Source organism: Caretta caretta, chromosome 3 (assembly GCF_965140235.1).
Source record: "Caretta caretta isolate rCarCar2 chromosome 3, rCarCar1.hap1, whole genome shotgun sequence".
Taxonomy (NCBI): domain Eukaryota; kingdom Metazoa; phylum Chordata; order Testudines; family Cheloniidae; genus Caretta; species Caretta caretta.
The window spans coordinates 47,182,471-47,205,671 of record NC_134208.1 but is presented as its reverse complement, the minus strand read 5'-3'; the positions used below and the strand labels follow the sequence as shown (position 1 = coordinate 47,205,671).

The 23,201-nt window shown below is 40.5% G+C and overlaps 1 protein-coding gene across 1 annotated transcript in view; it reads right to left on the bottom strand.

The window, feature by feature from the left end:
- Positions 1–23,201, bottom strand: part of FAM83B (family with sequence similarity 83 member B) — a 71,175-nt gene that overhangs the window by 25,005 nt on the left and 22,969 nt on the right. Inside the window, exon 3 of the mRNA XM_048845264.2 lies at positions 872–1,036. Within this exon, the coding sequence (XP_048701221.2) occupies positions 872–1,036 (165 nt within the window). The remainder of the gene's footprint in view (positions 1–871; positions 1,037–23,201) is intronic.

Below are 23,201 nucleotides of genomic sequence, written 5' to 3'. Positions count from 1 at the left end.
AACTACACACTTAGTATATTTACAAAGAACTGCAAATGAATAAGTGCTCAAGTTCAATGAAGGAAGCTGCTTATAGTATCTCACAGGAAATTTAGAGAGCTATCATTGAGCAGCTTCAATATTTTTTAGTGTTTTCCTTGGCACAACAGACCTAGAAGAACATCCCACATATTTGTGTAAGATCAATAGAAGTACACTGTATTGGACTGTGCTCCCAATGGCACACTAAGGACATACAGTATGATTTCTGGAGTATTTAGATTCTATCCCTTTACATATGATTTTTCTTGGCAGAGAAAGGCACATATTTTATAAATAGAAGTTTATCTAATGATACAAGGACATATATATGGTAAAGCTGTTCATAGGAAAATGATGAAAAAACGGAATCCTGTGCCTTTTGATATAATTTTAACATAGAATCTCTTGAAAGGAAATCATGGGTTTTTTTTAAAAAAAAGAAAGCCCATATTTTGTTTTCCTAAACAATTTATATTTTCTTTATGCTTACATTTTGCAGGCTGATTTACAAACATAAAAACAAATTGATTAAGTCCTTCCAGAATATAATATTCTTAAAATAATAATAGTACTCAGAAAAAATATGTAGTTTTATAGAATGTACTGCATGTATTTATTTTGCAAAGTCCTGAAAAGAACAAAAAAAAATTTGAAGGTAACAAAAATAGTGTAAAGTTGTGCTTTGAGCCTATTGATAGCAATTATTTTTTCATAAATTACATATTATATTACATAAAATAAATCAATATTAGATATTTACTTCCTACAAAAATAATATCCTTGAAGAGCACTACATAAGAGCTAGGTATTGTAGTAAATATGTATTTTATTGTAAAACATGAAGCCTTACCCTGAATCTCTGAACTTGAAAGCCCTGTTTTTCTGTCATTTTAAGAAAGTGACTGAAGTTAAACTCATCAAGCAGAATATACACAGCAATCCCTCTGGTAGATGCCTCTACAATTTCTCTGAAGATATCCACATCTGTAAACATATCCATAATTATGGCAATGACCTGTTTTAAAAAAGGAAGAGAAACTACTATAAAAAATTAATCAGTGTATAAATAGTATTCCTTCATGACCTCAAAATATATAACATTTTGAATAATGCATCTAATGAATTCGTACTCTCTACATGCCAAAAAGCCTTTTTTTTTTTCCATCCAGGATAGTTAACATGGTACAATTTTGGGGGGAAGAGGTGGAGCGGGGGGCAGATCTGGGGTCGGGCAGCGGGGAAGGGGGAAGAATGTGGTGGGGCAATGGGCAAGGCCATGGGCAAAACAGGGGAGGGGCCCCATGTTTGGAGCTCTGGCCAGGGCCGAGATCTCCTCTGCGGTCCTGACCGGAGCTGAGAGCTAGACTGCAGCCAGGGCCAAGCTCTGAGCATCCCCGCCCCTCGATGGCCCTGACTGAGCTCTCAGCCCTCTCCCTCAGAGCAGTGAGTGGGGGTATGGCCTTGGCCAGAAAAGGCGGGGCCTTCACCAGAAGAGGCAGGGCAGGGGGCTAGCCTCCCTGGGGGAAAGATTTACCCCCCCCACACCCATGTTCCCCATATAGGTACTTATAGACTGTGATCAAGTCTCTTTGTTAAGATAAACAGATTGTGTTCCTTGAATCTAACACTATAAACCATGTTTCTAATCCTTTAATCATTCTCATGGCTCTTCTCTGAACCCTCTCCTGTTTATCAACATCCTTCTTGAATTGTGAACACCAGAACTGGACACAGTACTCCAGCAATGGTAGCACAAGTTCCAAATACAGAGGTCACATGACCTCTCTACTCCTATGAGATTACCCTGTTTATCCATCCAAGGATCATATTAGCCTTTTTGGCCACAGCTTCCCACTGGGAGCTGATGTTCAGCTGATTATCCACCACAATCCTGAAATCTTTTTCAGAATCACTGCTTCCCTGGACGGAGTCCCCCATCCATCCTGTAAGTATGGCCTACTTTCTTTGTTCCTAGATGTATACATTTACATACATTAAAAGACATATTGTTTTTTTGCACCCATCTTACCAAGTGATCCAGATTTCTCTGTGTCAGTGAGCTGGACTCTTCATGATTTACCACTCCCCCAGTTTTTGTGTAATCTGAAAACTTTATCAGTGATGATTTTGTGTTTTCTTCCAGGTCATTAATAAAAATGCTACATAGAATAGGGTCAGGAACCAATCCCTGAGGCACTCCACTAGAAACACACCTGCTCAATGATGATTCCCTGTTTACAATTACATTTTGAGATCATTACATAATGGTCTTGTCTGGCTTCAAATTTATTAATATTCCTTGAATTTCTGGTTCTTTGCACTCATGTACCCCCCTCCGCACTGGAGGTGCAGTTTTGTAATTAATTAGAGATCAAGACTTGGCAAAAACACTGAGGATTACACAGTTAATTAGTATGTTAATTTGTTTAAAGCGCTACTGATAGCATTAGCAGCTTTATTTATATTCTGCATCAGTTTCAAAGTACTGAATTTAGAATTGTGTTTTAAATTGTTTTTAAAAGCTCATCTGCAGAAATAATGTCTATGCTAATAGTAGCAGCAGGAAGTCACAAAACAATGAGATCTACTAAGGGAGAGCGCAGAGGAAGAAGTGATACAAATTCAAAACATATACAAAAAGAAAAGGAGTACTTGTGGCACCTTAGAGACTAACCAATTTATTTGAGCATAAGCTTTCGTGAGCTACAGCTCACTTCATCGGATGCATACCGTGGAAAGTGTAGAAGATCTTTTTATACACACAAAGCATGAAAATATACCTCCTCAAAAAGATCTTCTACACTTTCCACAGTATGCATCCGAAGAAGTGAGCTGTAGCTCACAAAAGCTTATGCTCAAATAAATTGGTTAGTCTCTAAGGTGCCACAAGTACTCCTTTTCTTTTTGCGAATACAGACTAATACGGCTGTTACTCTGAAACCTGTCAAAACATATACAGCAAGTCACAAAATTGTCCATTGCACAAATGCTGTATGGAACAATGTTATTTTGGGTTAATTGATACCTATCCTGTTGTAAAGGAATTCCCCATAATCTGAGTAGTACTTAAAAGTATGCTGAAGTGTTTACCTATAAACTGTCTTTGTTCTTTTTGAAACACTTTATAATCCTTGAAAAACAGAAGTGTCTTCTGAAACAAATGGCTATGTTCATTTTGTAAAATGTACAGTGTTCAAATTTTACAATCAATACTGACTGATTTAAATGGTACTTTCCAGCCAAACATTGCCAGAATCTTAACTCCAGCAGAAATCTTTACACACCTTTTCAAAATTATCACTCAGCAATAAAAAGTGACCTTGAACTGAAAACAACTAAGCATTCTTCACTGTCAGAGGAGGAAGGTAGTAGGCTGCGTAAGCAAAAGTGCTCACAGAGAAAACAGAAAATTGAATTGCTCCCACTGATTTAGGATTAGATAGTAATAGCTGAAAATGACTACTCCTATAATTTATGTTTATTTTCTCTCCTAGTATTCAAATTTTAAAGTCTGTATTTGTCATAGATTAGATATACAAATGTACCCACTCCCGCACATTTGCTACTGTCTTCTATATTTTCTAAGTGGTGCATGGGTTTTCAATAGGTAAGGCCAAATTGGCTCTCAGTTACATCGATTACAAATATGTAACTCCACTGAAGTCAATAGGCTCAACATTTTTTCCATTTAAATAAATAGTTTTCATTGACTTTACCGAAGGTACTGTCAGGTTTTATAATCTACACTTACATCAGTGAAAGAAGCAGAGCAGAATTAGACTCACAGTACGAGTAAAATGTCACCTTACTTTAAAAATGTAGATAAATTTAAATAAGTTTTCAATGATAAGAAAAAAACAAACATTTTCGCTGAATAGCGCTTTGGTTTTAGGAAATGAAATGAAATTTATATCAGTGGAAAGCAAAATAAGTGTCTTTAAAGCGACACAGTATCTGTTCACAGTATTTCAAACTAAGGTCTCGTCTACACTACACGTCAACCTAACTTTGTAAGTGTCTACACTACAACGTTGCTCCTGCCGATGTACGTGACCCACTACACCAACCTACTAACTTCCCCTCTGCAAGAGGAGTAGTGCTTAGATCGATGTAGTTAGGGCAATGCAGTGTCCCTGTAGACACTGTGTTACTTACATTGCCCACTGGCTTTCAGCCCTGTGCCTGGTTCACAGCTAGAGCCCTCCGCCCCAGGGCTGACAGCCCCAGTTGTCATTCCCATGTGGGGCTGCCCGCCGTGCCTCTGCGGTGCTGTAGTGTAGAGAAGCTCTCAGTTCCTAAAAAGAACAGGAGTACTTGTGGCACCTTAGTCTCTAAGGTGCCACAAGTACTCCTGTTCATTTTGCAGATACAGACTAACACAGCTGCTACTCTGAAATCACCTCCATAAAAGTACCAGAACATGTTAATAAATGATTCACAGCTCTCTCCAATAAAAAACAAAACACATTTATCTGATAATGGTTTGAATATAGGAAATGATGTCTTTGTAAATCAGGGATCGGCAACGTTTGGCCTGCGGCCCTCCACGGTAAGCCTCCTGGCAGGCCGGGCTGGTTTCTTTACCTGCCACATCTGTGGTTCGCTGCTCCAGGCCAATGGGAGCTGCAGGAAGAGGCACAGACCGAGGGATGTACTGGTCACTGCTTCGAACAGCCCCCATTGGCCCAGAGCAGCGAAGTGCAATGCGATCGGCCGAACCTGCGGATGCGGCAGGTAAACAAACCAGCCCGGCCCGCCAGGGGGCTTACCCTGGTGGGCCGCGGGCCACAGGTTGCCGGTCCCTGAACTAGTCATTCAAGGTGAGGGGTTGAGACACATTGGTAGGGTATGGGGTTGGAGCTTTTACTGCCCTGCTGGATCCATTCTGAAAATAGCCGACGACTTCACTCTCCCGGACTGTTCAGCCAATTCCTCTCACAACCAGTGAATTCACTTTGAGAAAAATGGATACCAAGTGGAGGCTACTTTTTTTCTTTTTTTTTTTTTTAAAGACTTTGAGCATGTGAACAGCAGAGAAGAGATGTTTTCTGATTCATCTGCTTCTTTCGTTCATGCTTTACTGGAAAGGGCAACCCCCAAGGTACTGATAAACCAGCAGGAACACTCAAGACCTACCTTCACTGCACCAGCATGCACTAATTCCATGTAGTACACACGAGCCCTAAAACACAAACGCTGCGACAGAAATACATGAGTGTACAGCCCTTCAGGAAACTCGGAGAAAGCGATAAATCTGCTTGTCCCGCAAAGAAATCAGGAAGGGCCCAGTTTGAAGTAAAATCTGATGGGGAAAGCACTTTGCTGACCTTTTAAAGGCTTTAGCCTTAGGGGTTTCTGAGAGCCAGTTAAAAGCCAACACAACCCAGCAGATTACAAATTCAGATTTAGAAAACAAGAGGGAGTGTGGGTGGAGGTACTTAAAAGGCAGAGAACCTCTGACCTATGAATGTAAAGGTAACTGAGTGAACCCCCAAATCAAGGAGGAGATGGAAAGAGACTTTCCAAGATCTAATGCCCTTAATAGCAAACTGGAGGAGTCCCTGTATAATCTAGCCCTGGCCCAGCTACTACCATACCTATCTAGCTTGTTGATGATGGGCCAAATTCAGGAACCATAATCTCTGATTTAGGGTTAACTGATACCTTCCCCAGCAGCATGTCATAAGACTAGCTGGCTCCATTCCAGGAGTTCTTTATGGTCATGGTCAAGAACTCTGATCAGGATGCTGTGTTTGTCACAGTCCTTTGGAGGGATTCACGGCCACTAGAAAGAGACCTTCCCTTCACCCTCTTCTCTGATGACCATTAGACTCAACCAACAAACTATTAGTGCTGGGCTACTGCCCAGGGAGGAACAGATGACACTGATCAGTTTCCTGACCACACTAGTGCAAGTAGTAACTTTGCTATATTTTAATAAGAAAATTAAAATGTTTCTTACAGCAGACATGTATAAAAGTATAGTCTGTTTAAAACCATAAAGAATATGTTTTGAATGATTAAAGTTAGATGCTTTATTCTGTACTGCTAATTTTTTAGTACATAATACACATTATACAACCTTGTTACTCTGTAAAAGGCCTGTGAGCTGAAGTCATGGGAAATTTTAGCTGAGTAAGGAGTGCTGAATAGATCCTTAAATCTTTTGTAATGTTGTTATTCTTTATAAAGCCAATATGGGTGGACATATCCATATTTTCATATGTTTCTTCACTGCTAATTCATTGAGTTTGCATTTTCAAGGTCTCAGTTTTAAAATGTGTTATAAATCTGAATAGAATTAATAGTTATCCACTGAAATATACTTTCAAGTGTTTTAGTTGCTTGCTTTTAGCATGCTTTTACCCATTTTCCTCAATAAGAAATAAAATCCTGTTATTACATTAGGAAAAATACATGATTTTCTCTTTTACCAATAATTCTAAAATATTCAAATACTGAGATCATAACAACATCATTAAAAACTTATTTCACAGAAGAGGAAGGTATTGCAGCACATACAGTGAAAGGTTCAGGCACTGTCTTCTCCTGGCAGAACCTACAGCAGGTCTCCACCTATGGAATTAGCTGGAGTAGAAATGCATGGCACAACCTGCCTATGACTTCCTCTGCCAGTAGTCTACAGCCAGCAGGTGTAGCGCAAAAAAGAAAAAAGAAAAAAAAAAAAGGGTGGGACAAGCCAGGAGGGTGTTAGGCTGGCAAAGAGATATGTTGATTCACTGCATCTTGCAGGCTTCCTCCACTGCTGTGGCTTGTATGGATCCCCAACTGGATTTTGAAAGCTACCCTACCTCTGGAGTGAATCTTCCCTCTGGCTGCGTTTGAATCTGGGCTATGGGAGCTAATATCAGGCAACAATCTAAGACTCTTACAATACAGTATAACAATAACCCACAACACAGTGTGTCTTAGCAGGCTATTAGTGCACTGCTTGGGTGCATTGTGAGGCATTACTTTGAAGTGTACAAACTGTCTACTAATGCCCAATCTGGAGTGCCTTACTGCTCGTAATTTTATGTTATTTTTTTAAATTAAACATAGGTTGAGGTGGTTTATGCAACATATCCTTCCATTACAAAAAAGTAGTTTTGAAACCAATAGATACTGCACCTGTTTATCTCAGGGCTGATTGATCTCCCAGTGCTTGGTTGAAACGCCAAGATCACACGAGCTAACTCCAAGGAACATGATTTATTAGAATATAAGCTTCATGTTTGGTGAAATTCTAACAACTAAATGGATGAATATTATCCACCCTCCTAACACAACTATCGAAAAACAAGACAATGCTCATAGGCCAAATCTCTGCTGACTTGCAACTTATGCAATACCCATTAAGTTAATGTCTTTGCATGAAGTAAATCAGGACCAAATTTGGCTCCATTTATTCAAATTTAATGCATTCTATTTGATTCTGCATTAAAGCTGAAAACAACAAATCACAGTCAAGAAATATACTTCTACCTATATACTGTTACATTCTTTAGAAGGAATTTCCATCATCCATTAAAATCCACTGGAGTGAAGGCGGAGGCCCAACTTTAAACATCCAATTAACTACACTAACAGAAACAACACAACACCCGCCCAACCTCCTCTCCCTCTGCCCCGCCAACCTCCCATCTCAAAAAACACCACCCTTATACTTTCTGTTCTGTAAATATTAAATGTACACAAATTCTAGCAACAATACCTGCAGGGCAGAATTAGGTCAATTCCTTCTCCTAATCACCATACAAAAAGAACATTAAACTTCTGATACTGCCTCAAAGCACCAAATAATGCCTCGACCACAAAGAATGACAGAATCAAATACTAAATCTAAATGAAAGTGTAATGAACTCATAATATTATGTCTTAATAACACTTATCATCTCAAACAGTGATTCAAACAAACTCATCCAAGAATGAATAGTATTCATGAGGCTAATGACACCAATAAATGTGTCACTGGAAGAAAAAAAAAAAAGCAAGTTAGATTGCTACAGATCTCCGCATATCCTATCTCATCACTGCAGAATGCGCAAAGCTAAGGCGAACTCTTACAAAATACTGAATCCGTGACCATAAACTACAGATTAAAACTGGGAGACCCAAAGTGCAGATGAAAGATTGTGCAACCAATGTGACTAGGATTTATATGTAGAGAAATTCTCTACTCCACTATCCAAGACACATTTGAGAAAGATATTTCATTGAATTATTAGAAATGCTAAAATACTTGCTATAAAAAATGAGGAAAAATATTGCATTACCCCTAGCAGAAAGGAAAGATATAGCAGAAATAGCATCAGCTAAATTTCAAAAGAATATGGGATAAAATTTCAAACGCATTAAGAAGATCTGACCTCCAAATTGCACCTGCCTTTCAAATAATTGAGGGGCTCTGCCATTTTCTCACTTTGGCAGCACTTCTGCAGCTCATCAACATGCCAATAAAGCACTACTGAAATGCACTGTGTGCTTCTATGGCCTGCATTACAATATTACAATAAATGAGGAGAGGACCAAGATTAACCCAGTCACAAATGTAATTACAGTATTACAGCTCTCTTCTGACCAGTGACTGTAAAAATGGCCTCATGTAGTTCCATGTTTATTATCTCTCAGTGATTCTGGACCAAATCTGTTTGGTTTATAAATAAAAAAAAAGCGTTTCTATTTTAGATGCCAGCCTTGCTAACTCAGTTCCGAAAATTAAGCAAGATTCTTTCCAACTTGCGCATTATTCATGGTAATAAAGGTTCAACAGGCTAAATTAGTCTCTCAATTAGACCACACCATGTCTTAAAGTTATGCCTTCAACAATACCTGTTCAAATCCATTGCCTTTCTAGGGGAAAATTTGCTGTTTTGCAAATATTTTAAAAAAGACCTGTATAGCTGTTTCACTGAAAAGCCTACCACTTCTATATTCTGGAGTAGGGATTAGAAATTTTCGCAGGGGGGACCGCACTGGTATCAGAGATATGTCTTTTTCTTTCTGCAAACCCCTTCCTCATTCACTCATACACTCTCAACTTCTGCAACAATAAGGGAGCAGTCCTACAGAGATCAGTCTCCTTCACTATACAACCCTGATTCATTCCCAGGGCACTGTCCCTCCTGTGCACTGAATGAGGCAGAGGTCTTACAAAAAGAATAGTATATGACCATGCAATTAAAGAATATTATAATGCACAGGTGGCGAGAGAGCCAAATTTAGGTTGCACAGGCAACCGTAAATATGACATTTCCTAACTTTTGAGTGCTTGACTGTGCAAGCTAAATAAAATTATCTTAATGTAGTAGGATCTTTATGTAAATTTTTTTAGGAAACACTTAACAAATTTATTATGCCCAATTATAAAAGTCCCCCCACTGTGAATCATCAGCAGAATCTGAACCTTGAGCCTTCAGCACCACAGCAGTCTGCTGCTACTGGAGGTACAGGACTAGCTACGCAAACTAGCAGCACAAGACGGTTGCTATTCCAGAGGGTACATGGGCCACTGGGACCACGTGCTCAGTCTGGAGGATGGTCAAGAGGGTCCTGGCCTGGGTATCTTTGCCTCCAGGAATCAGGGAAACTCCTGTCCCATATAGCGCTTCCAGAAGGGTAGATGGGATGCGGAGGTCCTATGCTAGGTTCAGGTGATGAGATGAGGGGAAAGCTCAGCCCCTTACCCAGACTGCTACAGTTGATCCAGTAGCTCTTAGCTATTCCTAATCCAGCGGGTGCTACTGGCTGCTGCTTTGATGACACTGGAAGACAGCAGTATTTATTCAGCTCTTCAGAATGTTCTGATTCAGTTGCTATTTTGGCAGGCTGCCAAAGTTTTCCTACAAGCAACAGAAATTATTTAGCAATTTTTAATAGTTTATAATTCACCTAAACCAAAACGGAATTACAAATTAGGAACAATAAATAAATGGATTGTTACCAGTTCCCCCTAAAATATGTTAATGTTTGTGTTGTTATGAGTATACCAACACGTATAGGATGTGTAATCTGCCTGAGTCTGTGTTATGAGAACCTTACATTTTATTTTAAATTTGTATTTTTATGTGTAAGATTTTGTATTTTAATTTAGAGAGACTGTTCAAAATGCACAATTATACACATCCCCACACTATAAATTTTAATCATTTCTTCAAACTATCAATTGTAGTTACAGCATGCTATGCGCTAATGTCTTACCACATTTAAACTTCGTAGTTGCTACAGTATTAGAGCTGTGCTACTAACAAACAAGCAACCACGACTGCTGATACGAAAGCACAGGCGGATTGGATTTTTAGTTCATTATCTGCTTTTCGGCTCAAAAGATTGAAAGATTTGGCATTTGTTTACTTCCTCTCCTTCAGTTCACACCGCTGGTTGCTCTGTTGGTCGCCTACATAAAATTAGCAGGTGTTTCTTTTTTGTTGTTCGCTTTTGAACAACTTGTTATTAACCTTTCAGATTTGAGTTTGATGTATTAGTGCAAATGACCTGTTCCCAGTTAATGTTATTTTTTTTTGAAGCTGACTTTAGTGAAAGAGATTATACTATTAAAATAAAAAACAATTAGAATAATACTGTAATACTATAATATAGGCCCCGATCTTAGAAATACTTATGCATGTGCTCAACTTTATTTCTGGGAGTTGTTCCTATTGATTTCGATGAGACTTCTCAGGACAGGGAAGTTAAGCACACATGTGTTGCCAGGGTGAGGGCTGTAGGCCTTGTTTCAACTTTAAATGGTATGTCTAACTTTAAACATGTGAATAGGCCCACTAAAGTCAACAGGGCTTTTAGCTCTTGTGCTTAAAGGTAGGCATGTGCTTATGTACCTTGCTGAACTGGGATCATAATTCTCAGTTTTCCCAGCACTTTGGAGGACAGGATTAGAATTCAAAATGACCTTGACAAATTGGAGAATTGGTCTGAAATCAACATGATGAAATTCAATAAAGACAAATGCAAAGTACTTCACTCAGGAAGGAAAAATCAAATGCACAACTACAAAATGAGCTATGCAGCAGTATTGCTGAAAAGGATCTGGGGGTTATAGGGGCTCATAAACTGAATATGAGTCAATAATGTGATGCATTTGCAAAAAAAGATTAACACCATTCTGACATGTATTAACAGCAGTGTCATATATAAGACATGGGAGGTAATTATCCTGTTCTACTCAGCAGTGGGGAGGTCTCAGCTGGACTAATTCTGGTCACCACACTTTATCAAAGATGTGGACAAACTGGAGAGAGCCCAGAGGAGAGCAATAAAAATGATAAAAGGTTAGAAAACTTGACCCATGGGCGGCAGGTGAATGTGCCCTTGGGGGAGGGTAGCCCCCGGCCCCTCCCTCTCTGCCCGAGGCCCCGCCCCTTCTGCTCCCCCACTGGAGCCCAGAGCATACCGCCCCCCTCACCCCCCGCAGCTGCTGCCCCCCCCCGACCCCCACATGTTCCCAGTGCTGGGTGGGCAGATGGGTGGTGCGGCTGGAGCACCCCTGGGCCCAAGGTGGTCCCAGCACCAGAAGGACAGGTGGCCTGGTGTGGTCTTGTGCACCAGCCTGCCCCAGCCTCTCGGCCACAGAAGGGAACAGCAGGCAGGAGGAGCCCTGGCGGAGCATGGGTGGGGCCACACTAAGCTGTTTGGGGAGCCATGGCCTCCCCCTCCCTACGATACTTGCCACCCATGACCTGACCAATAAGCAAATGTTACAAAAAATTGGGTATGTTTAGTCTTGAGAAAAGAAAACTGAGGGGGCACCTGATAACAGTCTTCAAATATGTTAAAGGCTCTTATAAAGAAGATAGTGATCAATTATTTTCCATATCCACTGAAAGTAGGAAAAGCAGTAATGGACTTAAATCTGCAGCAAGGGAGATTTAGGTTAGATATTAGGAAAAACTTTCCAACAATAAGGGTAGTTAAGCCTTGGTAATAGGCTTCCAAAGAGGTTGTGGAATCCCCATCATTTGGAGTTTTTTTAAGAATAAGTTGGACAAACTCCTGTTAGGGATGATCTCAGTATACTTGGTCCAGCCTCAGCTCAGAGGGCTGGACTTCACAACCTCTCAAGGTCCTTTCTAGCCCTACATTTCTATGAGTCTATGATTTTATGCTAAGAGCAGTAAAGGAATTTATATTTGAGCTTTCATTGAATATAATTTCTTTTGTAAGAATGCTCCTTATTTTAATTTGTATAGTTGTTTACAATGGTTTATTTTCCTGATCTATCTTGAATATTGTTTTCTATTAATCATATATTTTACATCAGATTCTCTCAACTCACAGAAGAAGCTGTACAACCTAATAGAGATTCTATAGTAGTTTGCATAACTTACCCTTCTGAAATTTGGACCCTTGTTGAGACATATCCAAAGGCAGAAGTGATTTTAGAAGCTAATATCAGTACAGCTCCTGTTGAAGTTGGGCTGTTCAAGACCAGGCTGGGGGTGGGCATGGTGACGATTGGCAGTGCAGATGTCTAGAGCCTTTATTTACCATTTCTCACTAGGAGATCATTCTGAGAACGTGTGTGTATGTGTGTGCATGCATGGGGCAGTGACAAGTGGAGCAAACAGAAGAATTCAAAGGATAATCAGTGAACTGAAACACCTAGAATTTCTGCTCCTCTAGTTGTTTATTCCCAGTAGGGGAAAATGGGACTCTAAATGCGAAGTAATCCTTTCAGATCCACACAGATCTGAGAGAGGGATTTCACTCCAATTTTTTCCCCCATTAAACCTATCATATAATTTAAAAAAAAATCTGTATTTTGTTAATGTGCTTTAAAACCCTTTCCAATATCTTTACACTGATGAATCATGGATGCACTTTGTCATGTATAAGAAAAGTCAGCATGTGAAACAGCAGCCTTCAAACTCTGAAAAACATCACTGCAACATTACATCAGCTCAAGATAATATAAACAATGAAAGAAATGTGCTAAGATGATGAACTCCAAAGTGTTTCTGCTAATGAATACTATGTGTGTGAGTAAAGCCAAAGTTCTTCAAAGATTTTTGGATTTTTTTTTTTAAAGGGGAAAAAAAAACCCTGCTGCTCACCAGAGAGTCAGGGTAGAGGATTGGAATTAATGGTCTTTACAAGCTTCCTTCTAAGAAAATTGATTTTGGTGGGGTTTCCACAATGTGGAAGGTGGATGGAGCTTTTAAGTGAATCCACCCCATTGCTCCTTTCTTTTTCTTTAGAAATGTAGTATGAACACATGGTCAGCGTTCATCATCTAGCACACTGGATTTCCATATTGAAAAATAAGATGCGTAGACAAATCACAGTGTTAAAGAACATTAATGGATATGAGCTACAGTATTCAAGCAAAGTTCCATTAAACCAGCCAACTTTACAAGTATTGGCTAATTAGATTCATGACAAATTGCAAACTTCCCTGTGGTTTAGTACAAAAGCAGATTTTGCTGGAAGAAATGATTCCACAGAACCTGTTTTCCAAATTCAGGAGACTGGTTTCTCCCATCATTTCTCATGTAAAAACTGTATAAGAATTTTTCATCTTTGAGGATATAACAATAGGTTTTATAGGAAACAAAAGTTTCTTAAAATCATACAGGGCTAGTATCTGACTTCCATTATTATATAAGTGAACAGTATATTTTAAAAATACCATATTAAATGTTCAGTGCTGATGCTATCTTAGAGTCCGTGATAAAAGCTTTTTACAGAAAACACAAAAAATTCATTTAATTGTAAAATGATGCATTAGATCTCCCACTGTTACACGACTGGAGGTTTTACATATACACACAAGCACCCATATCCCCACTCCATTTTATAGAAGTGGAGAAAGACTTCAAGAAAAGGCCAAGAGAGGGAAGATCAGAATTTTTGTTTTCTCTGCAGAGCAAGGATGTTCCTACTTCAAAATCTTTGAGTGGCTGAGAGCCCCAGGAGAAACATGGGGATAGGAATGGATGGCAGAACAGCATATTCCTCATTCTAAAAACACATTTTAGTTAACAATGCTAAGAGCAACCTGATTTTATGGAGCCAAATTCTCTGCATCTTTTAAAATTCCTATCTTCCCTTTCCTATTAGGAAAGGAACATCTGATTTTGATTACAAGTATTTTCACTGTAAAAAAAAAAAACAAAAGACAAAATATTGAATTATTTAATGTCACTTTTTTCACTGAGCAAACAGATTTTGTCTGTTGGGATGGTTCATCTTCATATGATTAAATAAGCAGATTGCTGGTCTTCAACAGTAACACAAAAAGCAATCTCGGTTCCATCTATAAGTAAACAATTTGCACACAAAATTAGAACAATCTAAACAACTTTAGTTATGCTGCAATATCTATCAACTACAAGCTTTTTCCTGTAAACCAGCGAGCATGTAGATCAGACATTCCAGTGAGAAAACAAAACTAAATATGTATTACAATGTGCTGAATACTAAAATCTGACTATACTACAGAATTTAGAGTCAATGGGAGTTTTCCCTGCATACAGGACTGCAGCACCAGGCATCCCTCCCAATGCAAACACAGTTCAGAACTAAGTCTGGGCAGTTTCCAGACTTCCTTAGAGAAATGAATATGGCACAATGGTTCTAAGCACTTCGCAATACAATTTGGCAGAAAGGTAGTGCAAATATTTTGTGTAAAAAAAAAAAAAAAAAAAAAGCAGCAATCCCAAATCAGACAATTTTGGCCTAGTTTCACAAAAAGAAAAGGAGTACTTGTGGCACCTTAGAGACTAACAAATTTATTTGAGCATAAGCTTTCGTGAGCTACAGCTCACTTCATCGGATGCATGCAGTAGAAAATACAGTGGGGAGATTTTATATACACAGAGAAAATGAAACAATGAGTGTTACCATACAGACTGTAACAAGAGTGATCAGGTAAGGTGAGCTATTACCAACAGGAGAGAAAAAAACAAAAAACAAAAAAAAGCCTTTTATAGTGATAATCAAGGTGGGCCATTTCCAGCTGTTGACAAGAACGTGTGAGGAACAGTGGGGGGGAAATAAACAAGGGGAAATAGTTTTACTTTGTGTAATGACACATCCACTCCCAGTCTTTATTCAAGCCTAAATTAATTGTGTCCAGTTTGCAAATTAATTCCAATTCAGCAGTCTCTTGTTGGAGTCTGTTTCTGAAGTTTTCTTGTTGAAGAATTGCCACTTTTAGGTCTGTAATCGAGTCACCAAAGAGATTAAAGTGTTCTCCGACTGATTTTTGAATGTTATAATTCTTGACATCTGATTTGTGTCCATTTATTCTTTTACGTTGAGACTATCCAGTTTGGCTAATGTACGTGGCAGAGGGGCATTGCTGGCACATGATGGCATATATCACATTGGTAGGTGTGCAGGTGAACGAGCCTCTGATAGTGTGGCTGATGTGATTAGGCCCTATGACGGGGTCCTCTGAATAGATATGTGGACACAGTTGGCAACGGGCTTTGTTGCCAGGATAGGTTCCTGGGTTAGTGTTTTTGTTGTGTGGTGTGTGGTTGCTGGTGAGTATTTGCTTCAGGTTGGGGGGCTGTCTGTAAGCAAGGACTGGCCTATCTCCCAAGATCTGTGAGAGTGATGGGTCATCCTTCAGGATAGGTTGTAGATCCTTGATGATGTGTTGGAGAGGTTTTAGTTGGGGCTGAAGGTGACGACAAGTAGTGTTCTGTTATTTTCTTTGTTGGGCCTGTCTGTAGTAGGTAACTTCTGGATACTCTTCTGGCTCTGTCAATCTGTTTCTTCACTTCAGCAGGTGGGTATTGTAGTTGTAAGAAAAATAGACTCCAACGAGAGACTGCTGAATTGGAATTAATTTGCAAACTAGATAGAATTAACTTAGGCTTGAATAAAGACTGGGAGTGGATGTGTCATTATACAAAGTAAAACTATTTCCCCTTGTTTATTTCCCCCCCATACTGTTCCTCAGATGTTCTTGTCAACTGCTGGAAATGGCCCACCTTGATTATCACTACAAAAGGTTCCCCACTCCCCCACCCCCCGCTCTCCTGCTGGTCATAGCTCACCTTTTCTCATCACTCTTGTTACAGTGTGTGTGGTAACACCCATTGTTTAATGTTCTCTGTGTATATAAATTCCCCACTGTATTTTCCACTGTATGCATCCGATGAAGTGAGCTGTAGCTCACGAAAGCTTATGCTCAAATAAATTGGTTAGTCTCTAAGGTGCCACAAGTACTCCTTTTGTTTTTACTTAGATATTAAGGTCAGAATGGACCATTATGATCATCTAGTCTGACCTCCTGCACAATGCAGGCCACCCACTCCTGCGAAAAACCTCTCACCTATGTCTGAGCTATTGTAGTCCTCAAATCGTGGTTTAAAGACTTCAATGAGCAGACAATCCTCTAGCAAGTGACCCGTGCCCTGTGCTACAGAGGAAGGTGAAAAACCTCCAGGGCCTCTTCCAATCTGCCCTGGAGGAAAATTCCTTTCCGATCCCAAATATGGCGATCAGCTAAACCCTGAGCATATGGGCAAGATTCACCAGCCAGATACCCAGGAAAGAATTCTCTGTGGTAACTCAGATCCCACCCCATCTAACTGACAATGGACTTTGGGATACGCCAGTCCACATCTGAGCTTTCCTGGGAACATTCAAACTAACATGTAAACAGTGACGTCAGCCTGCAAAAAGCTGAATCATTCATGGACATATTACTTGCCCAGGTGGCTACCAATTCCATCTTTTTGCTGGGGTTTCTGCCCATAAGAGAAAGAATATAAAAGGCCCTGGAAACTCCTCCATTTTGTCTTCATCCGGCTCAAGAGATGGCCTCTCCACCCCCAAGAGATGCCTAAAAAAACACTGGAACAAAGGACAGTAACTACAGGGGTGTGAGTGATTGCTGAACCCAGACTAGGAAGGAGTCCAGTCTGTGAAAGAAGCTTATTGGAACACCTCTGGGGTGAGCTTTCATCTGTAATCAGTTTCCTAATGTATTAGGCTTAGACTTGCATGTTTTATTTTATTTGAATTGGTAACTTACTTTGTTCTGCCTGTTATTACTTGAAACCACTTAAATCCTACTTTTTATACTTAATAAAATCACTTTTTGCTTATTAAGCAAGAGTAAGTAATTAATAGCTGGGGGGACAAACAACTGTGCATCTCTCTCTATAAGTGTTATAAAGGGCAGACAATTTATGAGTTTACCCTGCATAAGCTTCATACAGAGTAAAATGGATCTATTTGGGGTTTAGGCTCCTAGAAAGACTGAATACTGGGTGCTGGGAAAGTCTCTGTTAACTAAGAAGCCCCTGAGCTGAGTGGATCTCAGTTTCAGTGAACTGAAGGGGGCATGGCCCAACCTCTTGGTCTGTGCTGTAGTTGACTGGAGTGTCTTACTCAGCAAGACAGGAGTGGAGGGAAGCCTTCTCTGGCAGGGAGGTTTCTTCTCAGTGTTATCCCAGAACATCTAGTGACAGTCTTGAGGGAGTTTCTGTGACCGAACATGTCACAGTATAATTCCAGCTTGAGGAGACATACCCACACTATCTCTGATCGAGGTAGTACACTTAAAATAGAATGTAGCCACAGCAGTGCAAGGAGCAGGAGGGGCTAGCCACTCCAGGTACTTGCCTAGGGTCTCAGATTGGTAGGTACTCAGTATGGCTAGCCCCTTCTGCTGCTCACACCACTGTAGCTATGCTATTTTTAGCACACCAGCTTGATCAGTGAAAGCATGGTATTCCTCAAGCTGGGAATCACACACCCCAGGTCAAAAAGTAGACATACCCTTATTGGCAGCTAGAGGAATTCAGTCACTCTCTCTGTGGCTCAGATTTTCCAGCTGTAAAATAGGGATAATAATTCTTACCCACTTTGGTAATGCACTTTGAGATCAAAGATGAAAAGCATTGTGTAAGTACTAAGGCCCAGAGTTTTGAAAGTGTTTAGATATTGATTAACTCAGCTTTGCAATGCCTAACTGATTTAGACATGTAAATCACATTTTCCGAAAAGGATTTAGGCACTTGAGTGTCAATAGAAGTTAAGTTTGGAGGTGACTAAATCCCTGTTGAAAATGGTGTTTAGGTGCCTAAAGCAGTTCAGCATTGCGATAAGTGCCTATATACCTTTAAAAAAAAATCTAGCCCTAAGTATTATCTATATATATTTACCAAAGGCTCTTAAGCAAAGTAAGCTGTCTTGGGATAAGTGGGAAGATCCCCTCATGAATCAGTAACTGATTAAAAGATAGGAAACAAAGTGTAGGCATAAATGGTCAGTTTTCAGAATGGAGAGAGAAATAGCGGTGTCCCGCATCGGTCTGTACTGGGATCAGTACTGTTCAACATATTCATAAATAATCTGGAAAAAGGGCTAAACAGTGAGGTGGCAAAATTTGCAGATGACAGTTAATTCCAAAGCAGACTGTGAAGAGTTATTAAGGGATCTCACAAAACTGGGTGACTGGGCAACAAAATGGCAGATGAAATTTAATGTTGATAAATGCAGAGTAATGCACATTGGAAAACATAATCCCAACTATACATATAAAATGATGGGGTCTAAATTAGCTGTTGCCACTCAAGAAAGAGATCTTGGAGTCATTGGGGATAGTTCTCTGAAAAGAGTTTGAGAACCACTGCTCTAAGGTAAGTAATTTAGGGTAAGATGTTAAGAGTGATAGGAGCTGAGTATTTTTGAATATATGGCCCTTAATTTTGACTTAAGAGTAACATCTCTATTTATTATTAATATGCATCATTATTATTGTATTTTATTTTCAGCAACATACTGAGGGTGAAATCCTGGCCCTTTTGAAGTCAACGGCAAAGTCTATTTTTCTTTTACTGAGCAGAGTCCTGAATTGCAATTTGACTTCAACCTATGTACCACCTGCACTGGAGTACTTACAGTGTTCTCTGTATAGAAGAATGTAGCTTTGAGCAAATTGTTTTTAGGTAATTAGGAGTAAAGAACATCTGTATAGCAGGATCATATGTATAAATGTAATAAATCAGTTCTGCTCCTTCAAACATCTGTGCACATGCTTAACTTTAAGCATGAGTAGTCCCACTGCAGTTAATGACACTATGCATGTGAACAAAGTTACGTATCTGCTTAGCTGTTTGCATGATCAGAGCCTTAAATTTCTATATATAATAGTTTTGTAAAATTGAAATAACATACCCTACTAACAGTGGCAGTTAAAACAGCATCATTTATAATTTAGTTCATTAACATTTTAAAGTAGCAATAGCATAAATTTCAAATTAGTTTTACAAAGTCTCAACAGGACTGAAAGCAGTGACTTAAACAAAAATCAAGTGACTTAAATAGTTATGTCAATTAATTATTTAAATCACTTCACTCCAGCAGTCCCTTTCATCTTGCCACCTCTTGACTCCACATATCTGGTGACCCCAGAGATCTGCCTGGGACTGGAAAGCCATAGAATCCCTCTCCAGTTTGCAACCCCAAATCTCTCTCACCTAATGATGGAATTACCAGGATATTAATGTGGTTCAACCCTGTTCTGGAGGAAATATCCCTAGGGTTACAATTACATATTTTTTAAAAAACAAATACATAAATAAACAAATCATACAAAATGGGTTCATTCATTATTTCCCCCCCAAATTGGCTGAATCCATATGGTCATATAATATACCTAATTCAGCTGATATTTGAGAAAAATCTTATATTTGTGACCAAGTCAGCATGACCCACACATTTCATATTGGAAAAAAAGCCATTTAGATGGTCAGCTATAAATAATAGAGTTATTTTACTAAATTTCTCCATTAGTATTTGCTTTGTATATGCTGCATTTTTATCTTGTTATTGCTGTGTAAATTTTTTGTCAGGTAGGTAGATAATGCAATATAAATTTCCAAAACAAATCAACGCAGACTGAATGCCTGAAAATACTTTCTTTCCACAACAGAATGAAACTAAATTTATACCTGAGGGACAGTAGCAGTGAAAACCTTTCCCAAAAAGATTAAACATATTGTACAACAGATACAAAACTAAGACGAATGTCCCACAGAGGAATTCTCAAAAACTCAATAGGGCCTGAGGAATCTGGCACTGGGATTCATATAGGTGTTCCAAGTAGAGACTTGGCCCCTTTCTGACCAGTACTGCAGCCAATGGCCTGTTATTAAAATAGCCCCATTGTACTAGGCACAGTGCAAAAATAGAACAATGTGTAGTCCCTGCTGTGACACAGAGGCCCAATGGTGCTTCACAACTCTAGGCTAGCAGCTTCTAGCAGGCTTGACATGCTCACTACACCTAACACACTGTTGTCATGATATATACCCAAAAGGTGGCATGTAATAGGTCATTGGACAACACATAACTTACTTATTTATATTCTTCTGAAATGTGTGAGTTGTGTACAAGAAGTTATGGATTTGTGCTAGATGGATGTTCTTAAATGTGTTTGGTAAGCAATGCATAAGCGCAGTCTGCTCTAGACAATGGAATGTGTATTTGCTTCGCTGGTTGTCAGGCAGAGACAATGAAAGTGCATTTACATTAAAAGGTAAACAAAGTCATCAAGCTAACAAGGGGAAGAGGTAATGACTCAATTATTACCAGTGGAGAAGGAACCAGCATGAAGTCTTCACAGACCACATGGCTTTTCTCCCTCTAGGAATACATTTCAAATGGTTTATTGGACTATGTCGACCAGGGGTTGGCAATCTTTCAGAAGTGGTGTGCCAAGTCTTCATTTATTCACTTTAATTTAAGGTTTTGCGTGCCAGTAACGCATTTTAACGTATTTAGAAGGTCTCTCTCTATAAGTCTATATATTATATAACTAAACTATTGTCGTATGTAAACAAGGTTTTCAAAATGTTTAAGAAGCTTCATTTAAAATTAAATTAAAATGCTGATCTTACGCCGCCAGCCCGCTCAGCCCTCTGCCAGCTCCTGGGGTTCCGTTCACCTAGGCCGACAGCAGGCTGAGCGGGGCCTGCGGCCGGGACCCCGACTGGCAAGGGGCCAGCAGCCAGAACCCCAGACTGGCAGCGGGTTGAGTGGGGCTGGTGGTCGGGACCCCAGACCAGCAGTGGGCTGAGCAGCTCAGCCCGCTGCCATTCAGCCCACTGCCGGTTTGGAGTTCCGTCTCCTGGCTCTGCCAGCCAGGGTCCCGGCTGCCGGCCCCACTCAGCCTGCTGCTGGTCTGGAATCCTGGCCCTGCCCACATAGAGTGGGTACCTACCTTCTCCCTGGTTCTAGCCCATTCTCTTCCTCTCTCTCTGCACTGAGCGGAGGGTGGGAGTGCACTGAGCACAGGGCTGGGGGTGAAGGAGCAGGCTGGGTGTTGGGGTGTAGGGTCTGGCCAGGAGCTAGAATGAGGGAGGTGGCTCAGGGTTGGGGCAGGAGGTTTGGGTGTAGAGTGCTTACCTGGGCAACTCCCATTTGGTGCGAGGGGTGCAGGTGGGAATGTGGGGGGGGAGGGTGCAGAAGCTCCCGTTTGGTGCTCAGGGTGCGGGTGGGAATGTGTGTGTGGGGGTGCAAGAGTTAGGGCATGGGGGGCTGGGGGCGTGTGAGGAGGGTGTAGGAGTCAGGGCAGAGGGCTGGGGTGTGGGGGGTGCGGGGTCAGGGCAGAGGGCTGGGGGTGTGTGGAGAAGAGTGGGCTGGGGCAGGTAGGATTTTTAATGGCACGCTGCTGCCTGCCGGGGTCCCGGCCGCTGGCCCTACTCAGCCCACTGCCAGCCTGGGTTCTGCAGCGGGCTGAGTGGGGCTGGCGGCTGGGACCCTGGCAGGCAGCAGCGTGCCATTAAAAATCGGCTCGCATGCCATCTTTGGCACACATGACGTAGGTTGCCAAACCCTGATATAGACCATGGATCTGAACCTGAAATTATAAGTAACTGAATAATTGACTGTATGCATTATTACTGTATTATAAAAGTGCATCAGGTAAGGTCTTTTGTGAAAGCTAATGACACACTGGTGATTAAGATCACTGTAGAATGTATGTATTATCATAATATACAGAACTATAAATACTCACTGATATTATGCTTTAAAGTCTGTGACCAAACAAGGGAGAGACAGGTTCTCTCCCAGACCGGAAGGAAGACAGCTGTCTACCTGTCTCCAATGAAATTAAACAACATGTGAAAAAAAAAAATTGAAGCCTTATTAACATACGAATCAGCAGGGGGATGGAAAGTTCACAGGAAGGGAAGAACATCATGGGGTCATGGTCTGAGGACAAAACAGTGAGTGTGCAAAACAGCGATAGAAGAAGCCATTTTGGCATCCACTACTGGACAGACGGGCAGAAGCTCTTGCAAGGTGATAAAGCTGAGTCCTTCAACAGAGAAAGTTGAAGTCTCTGGGAACTGAACAGAAGTGAAAAACCTTGCGTAGGCAAAAGCCTTTCACTTAAGAAGAGAATGGAGACCAGCACCTTGCACTTCAGTGGAAGGTCCTGACCAAGAGAAAGTCAGCCATGGCTGGAAACAAAAAAATATATTGACAAGAAATCTACCTTTAACCAAGGCTGCAACTTGTTGAGTGAAGTTGTTATACCAATAAAATACAAACCAGCAGGATCTTATTAAAGGGGAAAAGGCAAAATACCACATTTATTGTGAATACAGAAAGAATCATAGTAAGCAGTTAGTTATAGCTATAACATTCCTTAGTTACCAGCCTTAGAGTTGCTCATGTCAAGCCACTGGCCAGGTGGCCTGGATATGAGGAGGGGGCAGGGCCTCATCAGATGCACATCTGATGCTCCTGGAAGTTGGTTTGCAGAATCAGACCCCAAAGTTCTCACTTTCTAGAGTCCATTTTTATAGGAATTTCTTCCTATGCCAGTCTATGGGAATTGTTTCATCATGCTGTTGCTGAATCAATCAGCAGATGTCACATTCCTGACGGCTTTCCGTGCTGCCAGATGTTATCTTGTTCTTTGGTTCTCCCATTCTTGAGGCTGTTGGGTGGATTCCAGTCTGCACTCTGGGGTTCCTCTAGTTATTTCCACTTGACGCCTTCTTCAGCCGATGGACACTGGATTCTTAGGCTGGCACCTCCCTGATCATTCAGTTATTATCCACACCAAGCATCCATCCACATACATCCTCTATCTCTATTTTAATCACAATTGTTAACAAAGCGAGATGAATACAACAAAAGGGCGAGGAGTCTCTGGGTGCTGTTTCTGTTGTTACAAATTATTG